This window comes from Siphateles boraxobius, unplaced genomic scaffold (genome assembly GCF_051911475.1).
Source record: "Siphateles boraxobius isolate OS27281-9 unplaced genomic scaffold, OSU_SipBor_1 25, whole genome shotgun sequence".
Taxonomy (NCBI): Eukaryota; Metazoa; Chordata; class Actinopteri; order Cypriniformes; family Leuciscidae; genus Siphateles; species Siphateles boraxobius.
Window position 1 is genome coordinate 32,935,236 of NW_027508866.1, and position 22,512 is coordinate 32,957,747.

The 22,512-nt window shown below is 38.3% G+C and overlaps 4 protein-coding genes across 6 annotated transcripts in view; 3 read left to right on the top strand and 1 right to left on the bottom strand.

The window, feature by feature from the left end:
• Nucleotides 1-8,090, top strand: part of sez6l (seizure related 6 homolog (mouse)-like) — a 52,243-nt gene extending 44,153 nt beyond the window's left edge. For both annotated transcript variants that reach the window (XM_077243590.1, XM_077243589.1), the window contains exons 9-17: nucleotides 667-805; nucleotides 1,062-1,258; nucleotides 3,590-3,784; nucleotides 3,902-4,093; nucleotides 4,198-4,392; nucleotides 4,757-4,792; nucleotides 4,976-5,090; nucleotides 6,112-6,217; nucleotides 7,169-8,090. In XM_077243590.1, the coding sequence (XP_077099705.1) occupies nucleotides 667-805; nucleotides 1,062-1,258; nucleotides 3,590-3,784; nucleotides 3,902-4,093; nucleotides 4,198-4,392; nucleotides 4,757-4,792; nucleotides 4,976-5,090; nucleotides 6,112-6,217; nucleotides 7,169-7,198 (1,205 nt within the window). In that variant the 3' untranslated portion in view covers nucleotides 7,199-8,090. The remainder of the gene's footprint in view (nucleotides 1-666; nucleotides 806-1,061; nucleotides 1,259-3,589; nucleotides 3,785-3,901; nucleotides 4,094-4,197; nucleotides 4,393-4,756; nucleotides 4,793-4,975; nucleotides 5,091-6,111; nucleotides 6,218-7,168) is intronic.
• The window catches only part of septin5b (septin 5b), a 297,634-nt gene that overhangs the window by 248,595 nt on the left and 26,527 nt on the right, over nucleotides 1-22,512 (bottom strand). The gene's annotated exons all lie outside the window — the stretch shown is intronic.
• On the top strand, nucleotides 10,446-17,069 carry tpst2 (tyrosylprotein sulfotransferase 2). Of its 2 annotated transcripts, XM_077243565.1 has the most exons (6): nucleotides 10,446-10,578; nucleotides 10,873-11,376; nucleotides 12,791-13,108; nucleotides 14,304-14,502; nucleotides 15,846-15,896; nucleotides 16,470-17,069. In XM_077243565.1, exons 2-6 carry the CDS (start codon nucleotides 10,877-10,879, stop codon nucleotides 16,506-16,508), a joined length of 1,107 nt encoding a protein of 368 aa, XP_077099680.1. In that variant the 5' UTR covers nucleotides 10,446-10,578; nucleotides 10,873-10,876; the 3' UTR covers nucleotides 16,509-17,069. The 2 variants fall into 2 exon arrangements, with proteins under 2 accessions (XP_077099680.1, XP_077099681.1); XM_077243566.1 differs by lacking the exon at nucleotides 10,446-10,578 and having other exon boundaries at nucleotides 10,737-11,376.
• Nucleotides 17,377-21,335, top strand: ubc (ubiquitin C). Its single transcript, XM_077243567.1, has 2 exons — nucleotides 17,377-17,471; nucleotides 19,174-21,335. Exon 2 carries the CDS (start codon nucleotides 19,181-19,183, stop codon nucleotides 21,236-21,238), a length of 2,058 nt encoding a protein of 685 aa, XP_077099682.1. The 5' UTR covers nucleotides 17,377-17,471; nucleotides 19,174-19,180; the 3' UTR covers nucleotides 21,239-21,335.

Here is a 22,512-nt window from a genome sequence, read left to right on the forward strand (position 1 = left end):
TATACAGTTTGTACAGTATAAAAATCATTATGTCTATGGAAAGTCCCCATAAAACATGGAAACACTACATTTGTGTGTGTGTGTGTGTGTGTGTGTGTGTGTGTGTGTGTGTGTGTGTGTGTGTGTGTGTGTGTGTGTGTGTTGTCAATGTTTAAATTAACTTTATCTATTATGTACACTGTTTTTAATAACTATTAGACAGTTATTTATTTAATTATAATTATTTGTAATTATATACCGATTTAATACCAAATTACATACTTGCTGATATTAAAGAAAATATTTGAAAACATAAATATAATAAACAGATTATTAATAAATATTAAAATACAAATAAAATACTGTGTGTGTATATATATATATATATATATATATAAACAACAAAGAGAGAATCAATGTATAACAATTGAATATGAATATAATTATAATTACATAGATAATTGTAATTATATACCCATTTAATATCAAATATTATATATATATATATAATTATATAATTACAAATAAAATTGCATGTAATATATTACTACTAGTATTAAAGTAGTAAATATTGTGTGTGTGTGTGTGTATATATTGACAGACCTTTGAAATTTGTTCCACTGATTCATGAGACAACAATGTGACAGAGAAATCAATGTGACACGTGTGTATGTGGACCCTCTGCAGCTCCCTGTGGCGGTGACCTGTCCGGCCCCAGCGGCGTTATTCTGTCCCCAAACTGGCCCGAATGTTACGGGGAGGGCGAGGATTGCAGCTGGAGGATTCACGTCGGCGAGGACAAACGCGTTCTGGTGGACGTGCAGCTGTAAGTCCATCTGGAACATTCTGTGCTGAGAACAACAGCAAAGTCTGCGGGTTTAGCTGCTCTGGTGCCTGATGCGTCAAACTGCTGCTGAAATCCAATGAAACCCACAGACCTGCTGGATGCGATGACTCACCAAACCGCCTGAATGACTCGTTCATTTTCTCATTTCCTCCCACATCACTCACCTCCACTCTCTCTCTCTCTCTCTCTCTCTCTCTCTCTCTCTCTCTCTCTCTCTCTCTCTCTCTCTCATTAGCTTAAATCTGAGCAACAGTGATATGCTAACCATTTTGGATGGAGATGAGGTCACAACGCGTATATTGGGCCAGTTTGTTGGGTTCACCAGCCCGTTTAAGATGTCCTCCTCGACCCCTGACCTCACCATCACCTTCCACTCAGACCCAGCCGGCCTGTTCTTCGGGAAGGGTGACGGTTTTATCATCAACTACATGGGTAAGGACACTCAAGCTAATGGGATAATGTTAGCAGTTTCAAGGCCTAAATTAGATTCAGTCTCATGCATCTTGCACACAGGCAAGAAGAGTGTTTTCAAAACCTGATTGTCTGGAGCTGAAGAGTTTTGTTTATATAACATATAAACTGTCTTTGAGAACACGTATACTTTAATATAATTTTTTTTAAATATTTCTATTTAGCTGTAATTTGTTTTTATTTTGGATTTATTTTTAGTAATTTTAGTACTTCAGCTTCAACTTTTCAACTTTTTTTATATACAGTAATATTAAACAAAATATTTGATAGATAATTATTATAATATATATATTATAAGAAAATTTTATTTATAAGAATTAATAAAATAAGCAATAAATACTGGATATATAGTAGTAGTACATATTATGTAGTAGTATAAATTGTTTTTATTTTATTTCAGTTAGTTGCCAATATTTCAACTAATATTTAAATATTTGATTTAATTTATTTCAGTTTTATTTTTATTATATTTATTTTATTTAAAATAAAATAAAATAAAATTCACTGGTTCAGTTTTTAGTTTTAGTTAACAATAACAACACTAGACCAGACTTTGTTGATAGTCAAAAGTCTGGCTAAACGAAATTAGTCGGAAACAGTATTTCTTTTCCCACTTCCCCCTGTTAAAGCCAAGCTTTGTAGACAAACTTTCAGTCTGGTATGAGTGTCACGAACTCATAGAGTGTCTCAATGCAACTCTTTCTTTTCAAATTACTTCAACCGATCCATTATGGTCTCAAGTGGTCTGCATGCATTTCAATCAATGCTTTTTTTTTCGCCCAGGCACAACTATTCATCTCCCATCATCCTCTTCTCCTCCTCCTCTTCTGGCTGCCCTTATTCATTCACATTTAGTTTTGTCTCTATCCTCTCCCATAGGAAACACACACACACACACACACACACACACACACACACACACACACACACACACACACACACAGCACGTTTGCATGTAATCTCCAGTAATGGCTTGAACTAAAGAGACAGAGATACTATTTTTATGTTCGTATAATAGAGGATAAAGTTCTCAGGAGAATAAAGGTCACCGAAGCCCTATGAATTCACAATGGCTGCCAAGTTGCTCATGATCAATCCACTCATGAACTGAATGAATGTGGAATCTAAAGGAAACCCCATTAGCACTGCGCTAACATCATACACGAACATCCGGCCATACTAAGAATAATTGATCTGTCGAAAAACTGTTTTGAATGCCTTTTAAATAAATAATAATAAAAAATTCTCAGAACTTTTACATTTATTTATAATTCTTTTGCCAGCTACAAGATTTGAAATCTTATGAATAAAGCAGAGCTCTGACCTAGTGGTTAGCGCACATGCTCCTACAGACCAAGCCAACACGTTCGTCTAGGTTTCAAGTTGCCTCTTTGATTCTCAAAAGGCCAAAATTAATATAAAAACTAGATTTTTCATTTCCTAAAAATGAGTGAGTGAGTGGTGCATAAGTCCCTCTGAGATGCCAGGGTGTTGCGGGTGGTTGTTAGCTGTTAGTGTTTTGCTATGCGGTCCCCAGAGTGTTCTTGGTGTTTACTAAGTGGTTACTTACTGGCCTAGGTCGATAAAATCCACCCTCAAGTGATATTCTGGTCTCTATGACTCAGATCCCTCCTTTAATCTATGTAGATGGGCCTTCAATTATTCGCTAGGCAAAAACTGAGTCCAATCACTTAAAAAAAGTAATAACACATCTCTAAATGCAAATCTGATGTGTATATAGATACTGTACTAAAGATTCATTCTACTACGGAATGAAAAATAAAAAAGGTAATCTCACAATTCTGACTTATTTTTAAAGTATAATATATATATATATAAGTTATATCTGAAGTGTGACATAAGTTGCGATTTATTTTTATTTGTTTTGTGGCAGAAACACGCTTCCATAGTACTGTACAAGCATGTATGTATTCTTATGCACATGTATGTTTATACTTTATATTCGAAATGGTTTTGTAGATGTATGCGTTTACATTGTGTATATGGATGAAAACTTTCAATTTTGATGATATCCTATACATACATGACATACTTTTGTATTAAATTGTGTATTGAGTTGTGCGTGTGTGTGTGTATATATATATATATATATATATATATACTCTATTATATTATACAGTATACTTACAAACTAACAAATCGATTTAAAAAAAAATCGAAAGCACTAATATATATAATTATGTCAATAAACAAATTCTGCACAAAAAAACTAATTTCTAACTTATGTGTGAGAAATAGACGAGGTTCAATCATTTTACCCGTGTTTTCCAGAGGTATCACGCAATGACTCGTGTCCAGATCTACCTGAGATCCAGAACGGCTGGAAGACCACGTCTCATGCAGCGCTGGTGCGTGGAGCTCGCATCACATATCAGTGCGACCCGGGGTACGACCTCGTGGGCAGTGAAACCCTGACCTGTCTGGTGGACCTAAGCTGGAACACCCAGCCTCCGTTCTGTGAGAAGAGTGAGTCAATCATAGTTGGGTGTCTTTGCTAATTGGAGTCTGGAGAACATTTACTTTCAGCAGATTCAAATGTCACCGTCTCAGCTTTGTCTCTTTTTCCTCCCTTCCCCTCATCAGTTATGTACTGCACAGACCCTGGACACGTGGAGCACTCCACACGCACTTTGTCTGATCCCAAACTCTTGGTTGGCACCACTATCCAGTATAGCTGCCTTCCCGGATTTATCCTGCAGGGCGGCGCCACACTCACTTGCTATGGTCGAGAACCCGGCACCCCTGTTTGGACGTCTCGCTTGCCACATTGCGTTTGTGAGTTCCCACAAATGTTTTGTCCAAAATTTCTGTATTTTATATTTAAATCCTTTTTTTATCCCTCAATTATTCCTGATTTTACTTCTTACACGGTATAATAGCTGAGGAGTCCGTGTCCTGTGAGAATCCCGGCCTTCCTGACAACGGCTACCAGATATTGTCTAAAAGGCTTTACCTACCGGGAGAGTCTCTAACCTTCATGTGCTACCAAGGCTATGATCTCATTGGTGAGATTGCCATCAAGTGCATTCTGGGAAATCCCTCATTTTGGAGTGGTCCATTACCTCTTTGCAGAGGTAAGAAAAGATATTTACAGAGGATTTGTATGTATATAAATGTACAGGGGTTTATCCCTCATGCCAAGATGTATTATTATTATCATCATTCTTTTTTATTATAAAAAATATTAATATTATTTTTTTTACATTTCAAGAAATAATGTTGCTCCCAACAATTGCATTTTGTTTTCTATTTATAACTACCCTAAAGGAGCTGCATTACAGATATTTAATGAATATTCAAATAAAATATGTAATTACTGTGATTTGAATACTACATAAGAACAAAATGAATTTTCATGTTCATTGTTATTGTTTTATTATATTAGTATATCATATATTAAAAGCTGAAATATATATTATTTTTCCCTAATATTTTCAGTCAATCATGAATGTTCTGGCAATCATGCACTAGAGGGTAAGTTTTATTGTTTAATTTAGTATTATAAGCAAAAGTTTGAATTTTATATATTGTATCTCTGTGTTTACACATTGTTACCCTTGTTATCAGATAGATTTTATAAAGTTTTGATGGTTGTTGTAGTGGGTAAGGCAGGCAAAAATGAATTCTTAATGTATTTCATCTTTGTATCTCGTCTAGTGGCTGAGGCTGCTGCAGACTCTTCTTATGATGGGGGAAGTATGGCTCTAGCAATATTTATACTAGTGTTGCTAGTGTCTGTTTTACTGGGAGGGGCCTACATCTATGTCACAAGGTGAGCAATATACTGTGGAAAGTGTTAGTATTACTAATAGAGTGCATTAGCGCCTGCACCCTTTTTCAGCAGCGCTGGCTCTAGAAGTATTTTTTCATTCATTTTTCCCATAGGGATTTTAAAATAGTCATTATTAAAGAGTTAAAAGTAGGGATGCACTGATATGAAAATTTAGTCCGATACAGATAATTCTATATATTTGAAAGCCGATAGCTGATATATTGGCCGATAAATATTAATAAAAAATGTTATATCATTTTCGAGAGTCTGATTACAAAAACATAAGTCTCAACCATTAAAAGCCATATCCCAAGCACACAATTATAATTTTATGTAGCCTATGTGACGGACTTGCTCTGTGCATGTTGCACTTAACTGTATTTTGCAATCATATAATTCAAAACCATCATGGCGAACATGAACTAAGCCAATCAGCTACAAGGTGAATCTTAACTCTACAAACGTTTATTTGAAACAAAAACATTTTTGGAAATTGGACAAAAAGACAAAAGACTGTGACAACACAAAACAAGACTGACTCTGATTGGTGGAATTTTCTGTACAGCATCATGGGTAATGTAGTTTTTCACCAGAAATTCCACTGTTAAACACAATTATTTAAAAAATAAGCTGAAATAACGTGAACTGATGGCTTCAACAGAAGTAAATACACACTGTAGGCCTGTATTTAGAGGTTTATAAGTTATTGCTCAAAATTAATTTTCCTTATGGAGAAAATGAATGGAGCTTTTACTTCCATAACACACCTGTTGTGCTACAATAAACAGCTGCCATTGTTCATGAGCACTTACACATGTTCTGTTGCTCATTTAGTAGACTGCTCAAAGCTGCTTGTACTAATAATATTGTGAAATGAGATTGGTTTCTTCACAAAGCATTTAATAGCTTGAAGTGTAATGATATGTGTGGGTGGGAAAACAGACACCATGATTGTCCATTGCTGAAACGAGAGAATATGTGCTGCGTTTGAACCCGTCAAACACTCTTCTGTGTTCCTCAGATGCCGTTATCATTCAAACCTGAGACTTCCCCTGATGTATCCGCATCCCTACAGCCAAATCACCGTGGAAACTGAGTTTGACAATCCCCTCTACGAGACTGGAGGGGTGAGAGTTTTCTAGTACACCTAGCAACCACATAACAAAGCCTTGGCATTCACATAGAACACATAAAACCTAGAGAAGCCTAGTCCCGGCAATCATCCAAAACACCTGAACAACCAGCCACTTAGCAACTCCATAGGAACATATCACCACCTTGAAAACCTCCCAGATCACCCTTGCAAATGCTTAGAAAAGCCCTGGCAATCAGCCCAAACATTTTAACAACTCCCTAAGCACCCAGAATTACTTTTGAGAAACCACTTAACAACTCACAGAAACCCCTAGCAACCATCTAGAACCCTCTAGGAACCAAATAGCACTGCCCTGGCAACTTCCCAGAAGACCCTAGCAACCGCATAGGTCTTGCCAATCATCCAAACCACCTAGCAACTCCCTAGCGATCACCTAAAACTGCTTAGGAACCACATAGCACTTCCCTGGCAACCTTCCAGAGCACCCTAGCAACCGCATATGTCTTGGTAATCATCCAAAACATCTGAGAAACCACTTAGCAACTCACAGAAAACCGTAGCAACTCCCTAGCAACCATCTGGAACCCTGTAGGAACCATATAGCACTGCTCTGGCAACCTCCCAGAGCATCATAGCAACCACATAAGTCTTGGCAATAATCGAAATCATCTGAGAAACCACTGAAGCAACTCCCAGAAACTCCCTAGCAACCATCTGGAACCCTGTAGGAACCACATAGCACTGCCCTGGCAACTTCCAAGAGCACCCTAGCAACCGCATAAGTATTAGCAATCATCCAAAACATCTGACAAACCACTTAGCCACTCCCAGAAAACCCTAGCAATAGCCTAATCACCCATCCTGAGCCACATAACAAGGGCCAGGAAATCACCTTGTAGAACAATATCACCTGTGGGGGAAATGAGTTTTTACATGATCAAACGTGGTAATTATCACAGCATCTCGTGTTTATTTTCTACAGGACACGAGAGAATATGAGGTGTCCATATGAAGAGGCCCAAAGACACGTCCCATATTGCTCCAGCTCTTAGAGGAAGTGATGTAAATATATCCTGACAATTCCACTCTCCCCACCTCCCCAAACTCCAGAGAAAAGGGCACTCATCAGCCAAGAGAGAGAGAGAGAGAGAGAGAGAGAGAGAGAGAGAGAGAGAGAGAGAGAGGGGCGTGAAGGGAAGGGTCTGTGAAACAGGAAGTATCAGTGCAGAGATCGTTCGGCCTGTAGACGTTACTGTGGTTTTACGACATGTGACTCAACACGTATGCGCTCACAGACAGAGGCTCTCATTCTGCCATTCACAAACGTGTGTGTGTGTGTGTGTGTGTGTGTGTGTGTGTGTGTGTGTGTGTGTGTGTGTGTGTGTGTGTGTATGTGTGTGTATGTGTGTGTGTGTGTGTGTGTGTGTGTGTGTGTGTGTGTGTGTGTGTGTGTGTGTGTGTGTGTGTGTGTGTGTGCGTGTGTGTGTGTGTGTGTGTCAAGACATGACAAGTGAGTGGAAATATACAAGTGATGGGTTTGCACAGTGTTCTTTCACCTCAATTCTGTAACTTATGGGACAGTCTAACCCTGAGGTACGTGCTCCGATATAAAGGGGTCGTGGTGGCGCCGTCCTGTGTCTGTCTGTCTGTGACCCATCCTGCCTGCTGTCATTTTTAAGTCTTTGTACTTAGAGCAGTTTGTAGTGCAGGTTTTAAAGTAGTATTTTTCCCCCTGCAAGTGACGTCCTACTGCAGCAGAGACCAGATAATGTATTTATTTTGAAGTATATATGTGAAATGTTCTCTGCTGTTTAATGAATACTTCAGTTTTGGAGATTATGAAAAAAATGTAACTGATTTCTCTAAAGAAATGTGAAAAATAAATTCATTTAAATCTTTTTTAACCCTGAAGTGTCCTGATTTTATTAAAGGCTTTTATTTTAAAGGTGAAATATGTAATATTTCTGAGGATCTATTGACAGAAATGCAATATAAAATCCATAACTATGTTTTCAGTGGTGTATAAAGACCTTGCATAATGAACCGTTATGGTTTTATTACCTTAGAATGAGACATTAATATCTCCATAACCGCGGGCGCCCCCTTCTATGGAGGTCGACATATTGTGTCGTCATGTTTCTACCGTAGCCCACAGCGAACACACAGCGCTACAGAGCGCGTTTCATCACTGCCTTGAAAAATAAGTTTTCAGTGGTGTATAAAGAACTTACTTAATGAACCGTTATATTTGTATTACCTTAGAATGAACAGTTTCTGTCAACATACACCGTGGATCCCCTTATATTGAAATGCGCCGACATGTTTCTACAGTAGCCCTAAACGGACAAACGCGTTTCGTTACTATGTTGCTCTTCGTGCAAGGTAGCCAGCTTAGTTCAGCGAATAAAACACTGACACAATGAAATAACATATAGTTTTACTGAATAATTAAGTAAACATAATTTCTTATTTTATCCTTGTAAAGAAACTTCATTGCTGAACTGGCTACTCTCTGCTGTCTCAGACGATGACATTTTCCTGTCGGCCACAGTAACTTTTGTTGTTTGCAATTCGTAATCTCAACACTAGATGCCGCTAAAAATCAGACACTGCGCCTTTAAAAGAGATCTGACAGAAATAAGGCATTTATGCTCCACTGATCACAAATCTCACAAAATCTGCCCATTAGACAGAAAATGTTCAAATTAAATCTCTTTAATTTGGAAACTTTGCTAGAGTCTCATGCATTTCAGATGTTTCTCTCAAGAAAAGTCAAGTCTCAAACTTGCTCATTACGGTCACATTAATGACATTTTTGGGGAAAGAAAAGTCCACTGTATAGAGTGCAACAGTTGGGTTCCGGAAGTAAAAAGTCCATTCAATTTCTCCACAGGGAAGTTGATTTTGTCAGCCCATGTTATTTCAGCTTATTTTTTAAAAAATAATTGCATTTATCAGCAGAATTCATAGTGAAACACTACATTACCCATGATGCCATACAGAAAATTCCACCAATCAGTGAGTTGAAAAAAGCAACTTGCTCTCCTAGCCAGACCGATCTCACGGCAATTCGTACAAATTTTACGAGGTGGCTAATTCGTACGAATTCATACGACCTCACTCGTACGAATTAGTACGATTTTTGCTAAATCCTACATATTTTACGAGTTGCCCAATTCGTATGAATTTGTACAAATGACCTACCCCTGACCCCGCCCTTAAACCTACCCATCACGTGGGTTGAGTGAGGTCGTACGAATTCATACGAATTAGCCACTTTTTAATCACTCGTACAAATTTGTTCGAATTGGTCGTGAGATAGCGTTGTCCTAGCTCTTTAGCTCCCAGAGCACTCCCATGATGACATAATTGAGTCTATCTCTCTAAGCTCTCAAAATACTTAAATATTTGTAGGCCTACATGCATATTTTGCAATAAACTTAAAATATATTGTTTATATGTAGGCCTAATCAACATTTGTACTTTTTTTTATTCATTATACTGTTCGCAAAGCTTCATGGGATTGTAGTTCTTTCCCTCACTTAAGTACACAGTCTTCTATACCTTTGTAATTTTGTTCGATTTTCATAAACTTTTTTGTTTCCAATCAAAGTTTGTAGTGTTGTGATTCACCTCGTAGCTGATTGGCTTGGTTCGTGGCTTATAAGTCTTTAACAAAGACCTTTTTAAAAAGCCCTATTGGAAAAAAAATATCATCGGAACCAGCAACCAGCGCTGGTGAAAAATTGAGCGGGGACTGTTGATGTATTTGTGTGGATTTATATTGAAATGACTGCAAAATTTTGCTGAACAACAGTATGTGACAGCAGTAGATTGCAGTAATTGACCTTGACTCAAAATGATCATTCAATCGAATACTTCTAAACTAATCTTAGCTCTATATTTTTACTGTATGTCAGTATTTGTGTCTAGATTTGCTGAGGAATCTTCTGAGATACATAAATGAACAATTAAAAAGTAACTTGCAATCAATAACATCTTCCTTCTGGGTATGTCAGCACAGTCAATGGAGTGGAAACATCCAGCCTCCTACTTACATGCAAATACTAGTTTCACACCTTTTCTCATTTCACCCATGCATTTCCTTTAAATGTTTTTTGAAAGTGTTAAATGTATGCATTTCTATCAAATTTGCACGTTTTAGCAAAGAATCATTCAGCACAGATTGAGCACATTTGCGGTTTAGAGACACAGGAAAAGACATCTCGCAAGTTTTTTGGTAGAGGAGAACTGTTTGTGGCTGCCAGGAAAGATCTCAACTGATAGTATTTCTAAACTGCGTTCACTTCCTCTTTGTGCATTCTGCCCATTTGACTATAGGCTACTTCAGCGCATGGAGATCATGCGATGTTCATTGTTTTTCTTGTGAAGGTGAGTTAGGCTATGTATCGTGTTTAATGTATCGTGTTTAATGCATCTCGTTTTCAGCTCCATATTTCCTGTGTATGTCATGCATGTTGCATAAACCACTTTCACTTTTTTTTAATATGCAAAAAAGTCATGTTTAAAGAATGTTGTATGACTCATAGATAAGATCTGATCAATGACACGTATAGTTCCTGTAACCAGTTATTTTGCAGTCATTATTTGCAGAAGTACCCAATAGAGGAAGTGCAGTCAATCCGGTGTTTAAACTTAAAATGTTTTTCTCTTGCGATGTCTCAGAGTGATGCGGTTGTCAGTCAAACGGGTAGTTGTACTCCTGTTAACCGTGTTCGGATCGTGGACTCTTACTAGGGCTCTATATCGAGTGCTGGCATGCCACGGAGAGCTTCCCAGAACTCATATGGTGTCTATACGGTCTCGAAACTGGAACCAGACACAGTATCGGTATAATAAGAACACCCCAATGGTGTTTGTGGGTGGTGTTCCACGATCAGGGACCACTCTGATGCGTGTCATGCTCGACGCCCACCCTGACATCCGCTGCGGGGAAGAGACGCGGGTGATCCCCAGGATGCTGGCCCTGCGACAGGCATGGGGAAGGCAGGACTCAGGGGAACGCTGGGCTCTGGAGGACGAGGGAGTCAGTCAAGAGATGCTGGACGCTGCAACCACTGCCTTCCTCCTGGAGGTCATCGCGCGTCATGGAGAACCTGCACGAGTGCTGTGCAATAAAGACCCCTTTACACTGAAGAGCGCAGTTTACCTGTCGCACATTTTCCCCAAGTAAGATTAGAGGATTATATTATTTTATTTTATGCTAATTAAAAATTTCTACACAAAGACATTTACATTAATTATTCATTTTATTTTACTTGATAAGATTAAATCAATATTTTAAAAAAATATATACTGTATAAGCATATTTTGTATTACACCACCATTCAAGATTTTGGGGTTACTGTGATTTAAAAAAAAAAAAAAATATATATATATATATATATATATATAATTTAGCAGTGATGCATTAAATTGATCAAAAGTGACAGTCACAGAAGGCTTTCACATTATAACCCCAAAAAAGATTTCAAATAAATGCTGTTCTTTTTAACTTTCTGTTCATCAAAGAATTCACAAAAAATATTATGGTAAGCAGTACAACGGCTTTCACCATTGATTATAATAATAAATTTTTCTCAAGCAAATAATCCTATTAGAATGATATTTGAAGGATCACGTGACACTGAAGACTGGGGTAATGATGCTGAAAATTCAGCTTTACATAACAGGAATATATTAGAGTTACATGCGAGAAGATGCCCCCTTAAGAACCATGTGCATTTACTTTTAAATTGTAATATATGTAACATTTAACAAGTTCAGCATGTGCAGGATGATGATGCATCAGCCAATGTGTTATTAAAGGAAATAAATAGAAAGTTTAGATGTTATAGAACAAAATGTAAAATGATTCAAAGAGGCCATCTTACCCCACTACACACACACACACACACACACACACACACACACACACACACACACACACACACACACACACACACACACACACACACACACACACACATATATATATAATATGTATATATATATATATAAATTACTAAATCAACTATTCTATTTAAAATTACATTTTGACAATTTAGTTGAATAATTGATTAACTGACGACAGACAAAGCAGAATCCCAGTAAAAGAGATTAATCTGAAAGGTATTTACATAAAGATTTACATAATTAATTGCCCATATTTTAATTGATGAAAGGTCATAATAGAAACACTGTAAATGCAAATTGAATGATTTCACTCAAGTAACCTATAGATTAGATGTCTTAAATTTACATGGAAATACTGAATAATAACCCCATTAATTAATCAATTGACATAATACAATGTCCTAGATCATTATTTTCCAGAGACACAAAATCAATTTAACTCAAAACTGTTTTGACTGACTAGATCTCACAAATGTTGATATATAGTGTAAATATATATAAAAATAAATAGCATAGCCATTCATCAAAAGTGCTGAGATGAGATTATGTGGCAATATATTCAAATAGACAAATGTCTAAAATAATTGCTTGAACTTTATTGTTGTTCAAATGCCAGAAAAATCCATTTCATTTCTCATCTTTTTCATTGCATTTCACTCATTCCACCTGTCATCATCTGTCCTTTCAGCTCGAAATTCCTGCTAATGCTCAGAGATGGTCGAGCGTCAGTTCACTCTATGATCTCCAGACGAGTGACTATCTCTGGCTTCAACCTGTCCAGCTACAGGGACTGTCTGACTAAATGGAGCAATGCAATTGAAGTGATGCTTTCCCAGTGTATGGCTGTAGGCCAAAGGCGGTGTATGGCGGTCCGCTATGAGGATCTGGTGCTCCAGCCACGAGCCACCATGCAGCGTGTGCTTCATTTTCTCAAATCCCCGTGGCATGAAGGGGTGCTTCACCATGAGGAGGCCATCGGGCGGCCAGGAGGGGTATCACTGTCTCGGTAGGGTGAAATTACATTTCATGTTTTAGGCCTATAGGATAGACCTGTTGGTCTTGGAGTGCCGCTGTCCTGCAGAGTTTAGCTCCAACCCTGAAAAAAAACAACTCACCTGCCTGTAGCCTCAGGCTGTGTTCGAAATCGTCCCCTATACCCTCAATTACTATTCCCTAGTGCATACAATCCACTAATATATTCCACTTGAAGGAGAGGAATGAAAACGAGTGAGTGATTCGGACACTGAGTCGCAGGAAGGGCTGCTGCTTTTGCATAGTTTGTGCTTGCGGTTTAATAATTATTTGAAAACTCAGCAAACTGGCAGCTCCAGTAGTAATGAAAAGATTTATCTTCAACTCTGTCATGGAAATTAGCATGTATAAACCTTAATTAAACAATTTAATAATCAATTAAAAAGGAATTTATACCTGTATTATTATATTACGCTGTAACCGCATTGGACCTGCGGTTTTGAAAATGGATGATTCAGCTGCGGTGTCATCTTCTGTCGAAATGCGGGAATTCATTTGATGTGAATATTAGGGTGCATTATCGGTATTCTCTAGCTGTTGAGCGTACATCAGTTGTACATGGTTTCGGACACCACTACAAATGGCTGTCCCCACAAATAGTGCCCATGGGTATAGTGGGAGATTTCAGACACAGCCTTAGGGGCTGTTTACATGACACCGTTTTCAACTAAAAACGTAAAACTTTTTATGCGTTTTAGCCGTTCACAACACCGTTTTGGGTGCATGAAAACGCAAACTTTTGAAAACGGGTTTCAAAGTGGACGTTTTTGAAAACCGTCTCCGTGTTAAGAACAAAAACGCGAATCTCTGAATCTCATGCACATATTACTTGTCAGTATTTCATCGCCATCTAATGGCATGGCAGCAAATACAGTGTTTTTAGTCGTGGATTGCGTGGATCTGAGTGAATAGGGATCGTTTTGACAATGGTGTCGTCTGTACGTGGAAAACTCGAAGGAAAAACTTCTCTGTTTTAAGCATATTGTTGTCATGTAAACATACCCTTAGTGATCCTGAAGACATTGATTAGCTTGTTCAGGTGTGTTTGATGAGGTTTGGAGGAGCTAAACTCTGCAGGACAGCGGCACTCCAGGACCGACGTTGCCTATCCCTGTTTTTCGCCCTTCTTCTGTTTCTTGTCAATATTCACTTCTTGCTATGTTTTTAAGAACCGAACGCTCCACAGATCAGGTGATCAAACCAGTTAACCTGGAAGCTCTCACACGATGGGTCGGCCACATCCCAGCGGACGTCCAGGTGGACATGGAGAATATCGCTCCGATGCTCCGTAAACTGGGCTACGACCCCAACGCCAATCCCCCAGACTATGGTCCACCAGATCCCGAAGTGATCAACAATACTCAAAGGGTATATCTGAATACAGAATATGTGCATTTCAATTCATTCAGTGCAACTCAAAAATCAGAGTTGCAACACTCTATAAAATAAAGATAGGAAGTATAAAAATAAAGGTTCTTATCAGTGTTGGGGAAGCAACTCTGAAACTGTAGTTTGAGAGGCTACAAGCCACTTGTAAGTTAAAGTTAAGATACTATAAAAAAGTAGCTACATTGAAACTACTTTGATTTTTGTTTTTACAATGACATTGTATATTACAAATAACTGAATACTTTTTTTTGTTTCTTTTCGGTTGACAGATACTTTGCCAAAGCAATGGCTTAAAACATGACATTGGTGATCTTTAAGGTTGATTACAAAAATCGTGGCGTGACAGATTAAACTATGATGGGTCATCATAACATCAGAAATAGACATTTGATATCAATGCAATAAAGCAGGACAATTAATGAATTTAAAAAAGCTATTATTTACCTGTATGAGCTTGAAGTCTTCGACACAGACACTTTTAATCTTTGGCTTGCATAAATTACTGTACAGTATATACTACAGTGTAACCTTTATAGGTCAATTCATATGAAATGTCAACTGCATGTCCTTTACGTAATCATCAGACGATTTCTTCTCAGTGAACCGTAAAGCCGCAAGATGTGTGATGAAACAATGGATGTTTGCACACAATTTTAGTTTGCAAAAATGTCCTGATCTTATTAGACAATAACACTTCAATGGCTCGTCAAAATGTAAAACAGAATGAAGCTTTTTTTTGCACTACACCGCTACTTGCTGTAAAAAGTAGTTAGCTCCTGGAAAAGCTGCACTGTTTTAAAAGTTACTGAGCTGCTGTCAAACTACTGAAAAATTTAGTTAAGTTAGTAGCGTCGCTCTTGTAGTAAGCTACCCAACACTTTTTATTATTGGCATCTGTTGTGTATTGTATAAGAGTTGCATGTTTTATCCTTACAACACTCCGTACTGGTTCCCTGTTGTATTGTACATGCACAGAACAACTCAGTGTGTCACCTGTATACATATAACACAGTAAAGCTGCCATGTGAAAATGCTTGTGTCAGTATCATCACTCAAGCAGTGCACGATCATCATTTAACGATGTAACAGCATCTGGTTCCATGAAGAACATCCATGACACAAAAGGTTATTTTTAGTGGAAAATGGCTCTTTCGATTTTTTTTATGTATTTTAGACTAAAAAAAATGGTTCTTTTAAAAATTAAAAGGTTCTTCCAGGAACAAAAATGATTCTTCTATGTCATTAAAAACAAACCCTTTTTGAAGTGTAGTTTTTTGTAAATGTAATAAAGTCATTTCCATTTATTCCATGTTTTTTCTTAGGTATTGAGAGGAGATTTTAAAACTCCTACAAACCTGAAAAGATGGGCACAAGTAAGTGCATCCTTTTGATTGTTTAACATACTTTGGCCCCAAAAACTATTGAAACACAAAATGTCTGAATGTCATTTAGTTGGAGGACAAACATTAAAGCATGTGTCATTTATTTGAAAGAAAGAGAGCACAAGCACACATTTCAGGCTAAACTGTTGACAGAAATATGTTTGATAGGTTTGAAATTTATATATATATATATATATATATATATATATAAAAGACTGTATATGAATTTGGACACTTTCTGGTCGTCAAAGGTTAGTAGAATATAGTTAAGGTGAACTACATGTGTGGTTACGCTACTAGGTCAAATTGCTTTTAGTTGATATAAAGTCATTGCAAAACTGGCAGAAGCTAGTTGTAGAAAAATTCTAGCATCGCTTATGTGCAGATGCCACTTGATTTGGTGTTTTGTTGTCTAAAGCAATTATATTAGGCCTATATGTCCCAATACTTTCAGTGGGCACTGTGTAAGTTGCCTATATACAGTATATTATGATTATAGGCCGCTGTCTTTAGTTGTTTTGCATTAACCATGCTCATTTTGAAAACATTTCTTTCTTTTGACAGGTATCTCCAAAGATAACTTCTAAAGGAGGAAGAAACTGAACAGAGTTCTGCATTGATTGCAATAGTTCTTGTGTTCAGCTTTGGATAACTTGACCATTTTGTGCCATACACCTTGGAGGCCTTTCACATAATAGAGAGCAACCTGATGAGGAATATCATTATTATGCAATAACTTTGTTTATATTCCTGTGTCACCTGAACTGCCTTATTTTGAAATCACCAGCATCATTAAGAGAATCAAGTGACTAAATCTTAATATGTAAGACCGTGTTGTAATGCAATTTACAGATGTAAGTCTTAAAAAAGTACATTAAATACTGATAGGTATATTTACTTCCTTATGGTCTCGGATGAGTAACGACGGAAGCTAACTATCACTGAAGTGAACTTCATTAACACTGCAATTTTGTGTCTTGTTTTGGGAAATGAGAAAAACGTGACGTTGCGCTTGGTGACGCACTGAATGCTGTTGCTATGTGCCAGCGTTCATTTTCTTGACCTAGATATTATTAAATGGAGCCATTTCTATTCCCAAAATCAACTCGTTTACCTCAGTGTTTTTAAAAGTGCATTATTTCAATAAAAAATATTTCACAGAAATCGGGCAATGTGTTATTTTGAAGCCTATATGTGTCATTATTTTGTTCTCAAAACATTTGATCAATGCCAACCGTGTGCAGAAAACCATATCACTCCGCCGGACCCCAACCCCCACGAACACACCAAATAAACATATCTGTTTTACGTCCACAAAACGAATGTATAAAATGCTTATTGATATATGATCAGCATAACACGTATGTTATTTTTTCCCATGAAGCCAAGTTTTCAAATTTAATAGCTGCAGTTTTTTAAAATAGTGCGCTGGGCGTAGCGGCGGAAGGATACATCACGTTGTGTATAAATACCCGGATCTTTTGTTTTGTGCAGTTAGATTCGCTCCTGTGACGAAAGGAAAAAGACTCATAAACTCCGTGCTCTTCAAGAAAAGAACATTTGTTTGTAAGTATGAAGTAAAATATACGCAAACGACGCCAGATATATCACTGCTTTAAAACAACAGAATTCTGTTTGATTTGAGTTCTTTGTCGAATATATATATGTATATTTTAGAAAAAGCTAACGCGGTAGCTTTTATGCTAGCAGGCCTGGTGGTTTCTGTTGACCAAATTTGTATATTCTTTATGGTTTAGTTAAAAAAAAATATATATATAATGTGTTTACGTATTTAAATAATGTTCGTCGATGGGATATGTATGTTTTGTTCGCATTCAGTAATTTGGCGGCGAATTAGGCCGCAAAATAGGGCGGCGAGGTCATCGACTAACTTATCTGAATTCATCTGCGTTTAAAACATTTGTCAGCCGTCAACACGTTATTAAACTATTTCTCCCATCGAATTCTAACTCGTATAAATATGTATGTTTATGTATTCTACTTATTTATTCTGGCCATTTTTTGTTAATGTCGCCATTTTGTTTTCAATCGCCCATTTGTTAAACCTGACTCACAGCTGTGTCAGCAGTAGTTATGGTGTGAGCACCTACCTTGTTTGTTTCTTTTATTATGAGTCACTTTCTAGAGAAAATTCCTGGGCTTGTTTAACGCTCCTAAATGAGAAAATTTTCAGTGCTCCACATTAACGCTTGTCCACGAAAAGTTAGATTTATTTTTTAGAAGGGGGTGAGTGAAATAATTTTAGAATTTAGCCTGATTAAAACGCCAATAACAAAATAACTAGCTAGGACAACACCGAAACGAGAGAATGGTTTTGATTTTATTAGGTTTAGTAAAAGGCGATTGATGGTGGATAACAATGTACATGTATACTGACAGTAACATAAGGTTGCGCTGTTGAGGATCGCGCAGACTCTCAAGGAGAAATCTAAACAAATGAGTGCAGCACACAAAGTTAACTGTTACTATACTGCGAAAAAAATACAAAATATTTTTTATATTTATAACATGATAGTTGGGCAACGTCACACAGCCAAGAGTGCATCTTCAATACGTCACGATTGAAAATGTGACTTTAATATAACAATTCAATAAAGTAGTTTATATAAATATCACTTACATTTTAGTTTAAATATTGATTAATAATTTCCAAATGAACATCACCAGAACCATAGCTCATCTCACAGCAACACTCATCTGTGTTTCATTACTGAATGATTCGGCGTTTTGAACAAATTGGTTGTCAAACATTCAATGACCTATTCATAAACCACTGCCATATTCCGAATTCTCTCATTAAGATGGTCACTGGCTGTCACCGGTTTAACTTCATGTTTAAAAGTCAAATAATCCCCCCTCCCACCCAACACTTCTTAAAACCATCTCATAACATTTTAATGCTGTTGTAATTTTTCAGTGCAAGTGATTTAATATGAAAGGCAACAGCCATATATTGTCTTGTTGTTCTAATTGAATTTATTAGTAAAATTTAAGAATTTTAAATTATGTATAATCTTTAAGATTATCGGGGGAAATGCCCTGGGGTAAATATCACAAATGCAGATTTTAGTATTTCAAAGCTGATAGAACACAGAATATTGCTTCAGAATAAATTATTTTTGAACCACAAATTCTGTTTGTCCGGACAAGCAACTATTTTTACTCTGACAAGTGAGTGAAAAATAAGCGCATGGCATTCACCAATGCAATATATGTTGAAATTAATTTACATTTGTTTCCTTTCTAGCGTAAAGATGCAGATCTTTGTGAAGACGCTGACTGGCAAGACCATCACTCTTGAGGTTGAGCCCAGCGACACCATTGAGAACGTCAAGGCCAAGATTCAGGACAAGGAAGGCATTCCTCCTGACCAGCAGCGTCTGATCTTTGCCGGTAAACAGTTGGAAGATGGACGCACGCTGTCTGACTACAACATCCAGAAGGAGTCCACCCTCCATCTGGTGCTCCGCCTTAGAGGTGGTATGCAGATCTTCGTAAAGACCCTGACTGGCAAAACCATCACCCTCGAGGTTGAGCCCAGCGACACCATTGAGAATGTCAAGGCCAAGATCCAGGACAAGGAAGGCATTCCTCCTGACCAGCAGCGTCTGATCTTTGCCGGAAAACAGTTGGAAGATGGACGCACACTGTCCGACTACAACATCCAGAAAGAGTCCACCCTCCATCTGGTGCTCCGCCTTAGAGGTGGTATGCAGATCTTCGTAAAGACTCTGACTGGCAAAACCATCACCCTCGAGGTTGAGCCCAGCGACACCATTGAGAACGTCAAGGCCAAGATCCAGGACAAGGAAGGCATTCCTCCTGACCAGCAGCGTCTGATCTTTGCTGGCAAACAGTTGGAAGATGGACGCACACTGTCCGACTACAACATCCAGAAAGAGTCCACCCTCCATCTGGTGCTCCGCCTTAGAGGTGGTATGCAGATCTTCGTAAAGACCCTGACTGGGAAAACCATCACTCTTGAGGTGGAACCAAGTGACACCATTGAGAACGTCAAGGCCAAGATCCAGGACAAGGAAGGAATTCCTCCTGACCAGCAGCGTCTGATCTTTGCCGGTAAACAGTTGGAAGATGGACGCACACTGTCTGACTACAACATCCAGAAGGAGTCCACCCTCCATCTGGTGCTCCGCCTTAGAGGTGGTATGCAGATCTTCGTAAAGACCCTGACTGGCAAAACCATCACCCTCGAGGTTGAGCCCAGTGACACCATTGAGAACGTCAAGGCCAAGATCCAGGACAAGGAAGGAATTCCTCCTGACCAGCAGCGTCTGATCTTTGCCGGTAAACAGTTGGAAGATGGACGCACACTGTCTGACTACAACATCCAGAAGGAGTCCACCCTCCATCTGGTGCTCCGCCTTAGAGGTGGTATGCAGATCTTCGTAAAGACCCTGACTGGGAAAACCATCACTCTTGAGGTGGAACCAAGTGACACCATTGAGAACGTCAAGGCCAAGATCCAGGACAAGGAAGGAATTCCTCCTGACCAGCAGCGTCTGATCTTTGCCGGTAAACAGTTGGAAGATGGACGCACACTGTCTGACTACAACATCCAGAAGGAGTCCACCCTCCATCTGGTGCTCCGCCTTAGAGGTGGTATGCAGATCTTCGTAAAGACCCTGACTGGCAAAACCATCACCCTCGAGGTTGAGCCCAGCGACACCATTGAGAACGTCAAGGCCAAGATCCAGGACAAGGAAGGCATTCCTCCTGACCAGCAGCGTCTGATCTTTGCCGGCAAACAGTTGGAAGATGGACGCACACTGTCTGACTACAACATCCAGAAAGAGTCCACCCTCCATCTGGTGCTCCGCCTTAGAGGTGGTATGCAGATCTTCGTAAAGACCTTGACTGGAAAAACCATCACTCTTGAGGTGGAACCAAGTGACACCATTGAGAATGTCAAGGCCAAGATCCAGGACAAGGAAGGCATTCCTCCTGACCAGCAGCGTCTGATCTTTGCCGGTAAACAGTTGGAAGATGGACGCACACTGTCTGACTACAACATCCAGAAGGAGTCCACCCTCCATCTGGTGCTCCGCCTTAGAGGTGGTATGCAGATCTTCGTAAAGACCCTGACTGGGAAAACCATCACTCTTGAGGTGGAACCAAGTGACACCATTGAAAATGTCAAGGCCAAGATCCAGGACAAGGAAGGCATTCCTCCTGACCAGCAGCGTCTGATCTTTGCCGGCAAACAGTTGGAAGATGGACGCACACTGTCCGACTACAACATCCAGAAGGAGTCCACCCTCCATCTTGTTCTGCGTCTTCGTGGGGGCAATTAATATGCTTAAGTTTAATATATAAGTCTTGAAAACGATCAGACCAATTACCATTTCCTTTGTTCATCTTAATCATTCAATAAAGTTCTGGCATTCCTGATTTTGCTTTCCGTCTCATCTCTTGAGTCGCTTAAATTCTTGAATGGATTACAAATGTTTACGTTTTGGGGATTAAAATTGGTTTAGGTCATATTTATAGGTTTTATAAGTCAAATTTAAAATTGTTAAATGGTGATTATGCCCATAGTATTTAATTGCATAGAATGTGCACTTTATGTACTTTTTTGGGACACTAGAAATGTTAACCCTCATATCTAAAACTGAAAGTGTCCAATATCTTCAAGGAATTTCACATGTTTATCTACTACAGGCGTTTTCAAACTTTGGTCTAGTAGGGAAAAATGCAATGTTAAATTTAAAATAAAAATGTTAGTAATCCATTTAAATATACAATTTACAAAACACAATTAACAGTTCATTACTGTATGAGGATTTGAGTATTGTATTGTTAAAGAGGTCTTAATTTAGGATTGTTTTTTTCATAAGGGTGATCTTTTGGGATCCATAGCATAAAGACTGAAAAGTACTGTTCTATTACATGGGTAATTCTTGTCATAACTACCTCTGATTCCCACTGCAAGTATCACGCCAGCCACAAGATGTCACCAGAGGTTTTCCAAAAAAGCTAGTCATAGTATGACTTTAATGCCTTTATATTTTGGAGGGGTCTCATGTCTGTTATGGCTCTTTTAAATGTCTTTTTGACCTTTGAGTCATGATGGCTGAATGGGTAACGATGAAATCCTAGTAAATGCAGATGCCCTACTCAAAATCCTTCTGGCTTGGTTGAGGGCAACTGTTAAATAGTCTTAACTATATTGTAAAAACGGTTTGCCCTTAAGAGAAACTGAATTATTATTAGTTTTTTTTTACATTTTGCACAAGAGAGCTTGCAGCATATTATTGGGGTGGTCATGAATAAACCATTATCTAACATCTGTTTTGTTTTGCTACTATTCAGTTTGTTTTGGCATCAAATAGCAGACATTTCATTCAAATTGCCCAGCAGCACTTGTGTCTTGAGCAAACGTTGTGTATTGTGTAAAGATACAAATCGATCTTTGTTTTAGGAATTCCGGGTGATCACAAACAATGTCCCTTGGCTACTTGCTGCATTGATATCAGTCCAACCATACCTAACAAAAATACTTATCTGGTCTTCTGAAAATATTGCAGCACTAAATGATAAACAAGCCTTTAAGAGCTCTGCACAGCGA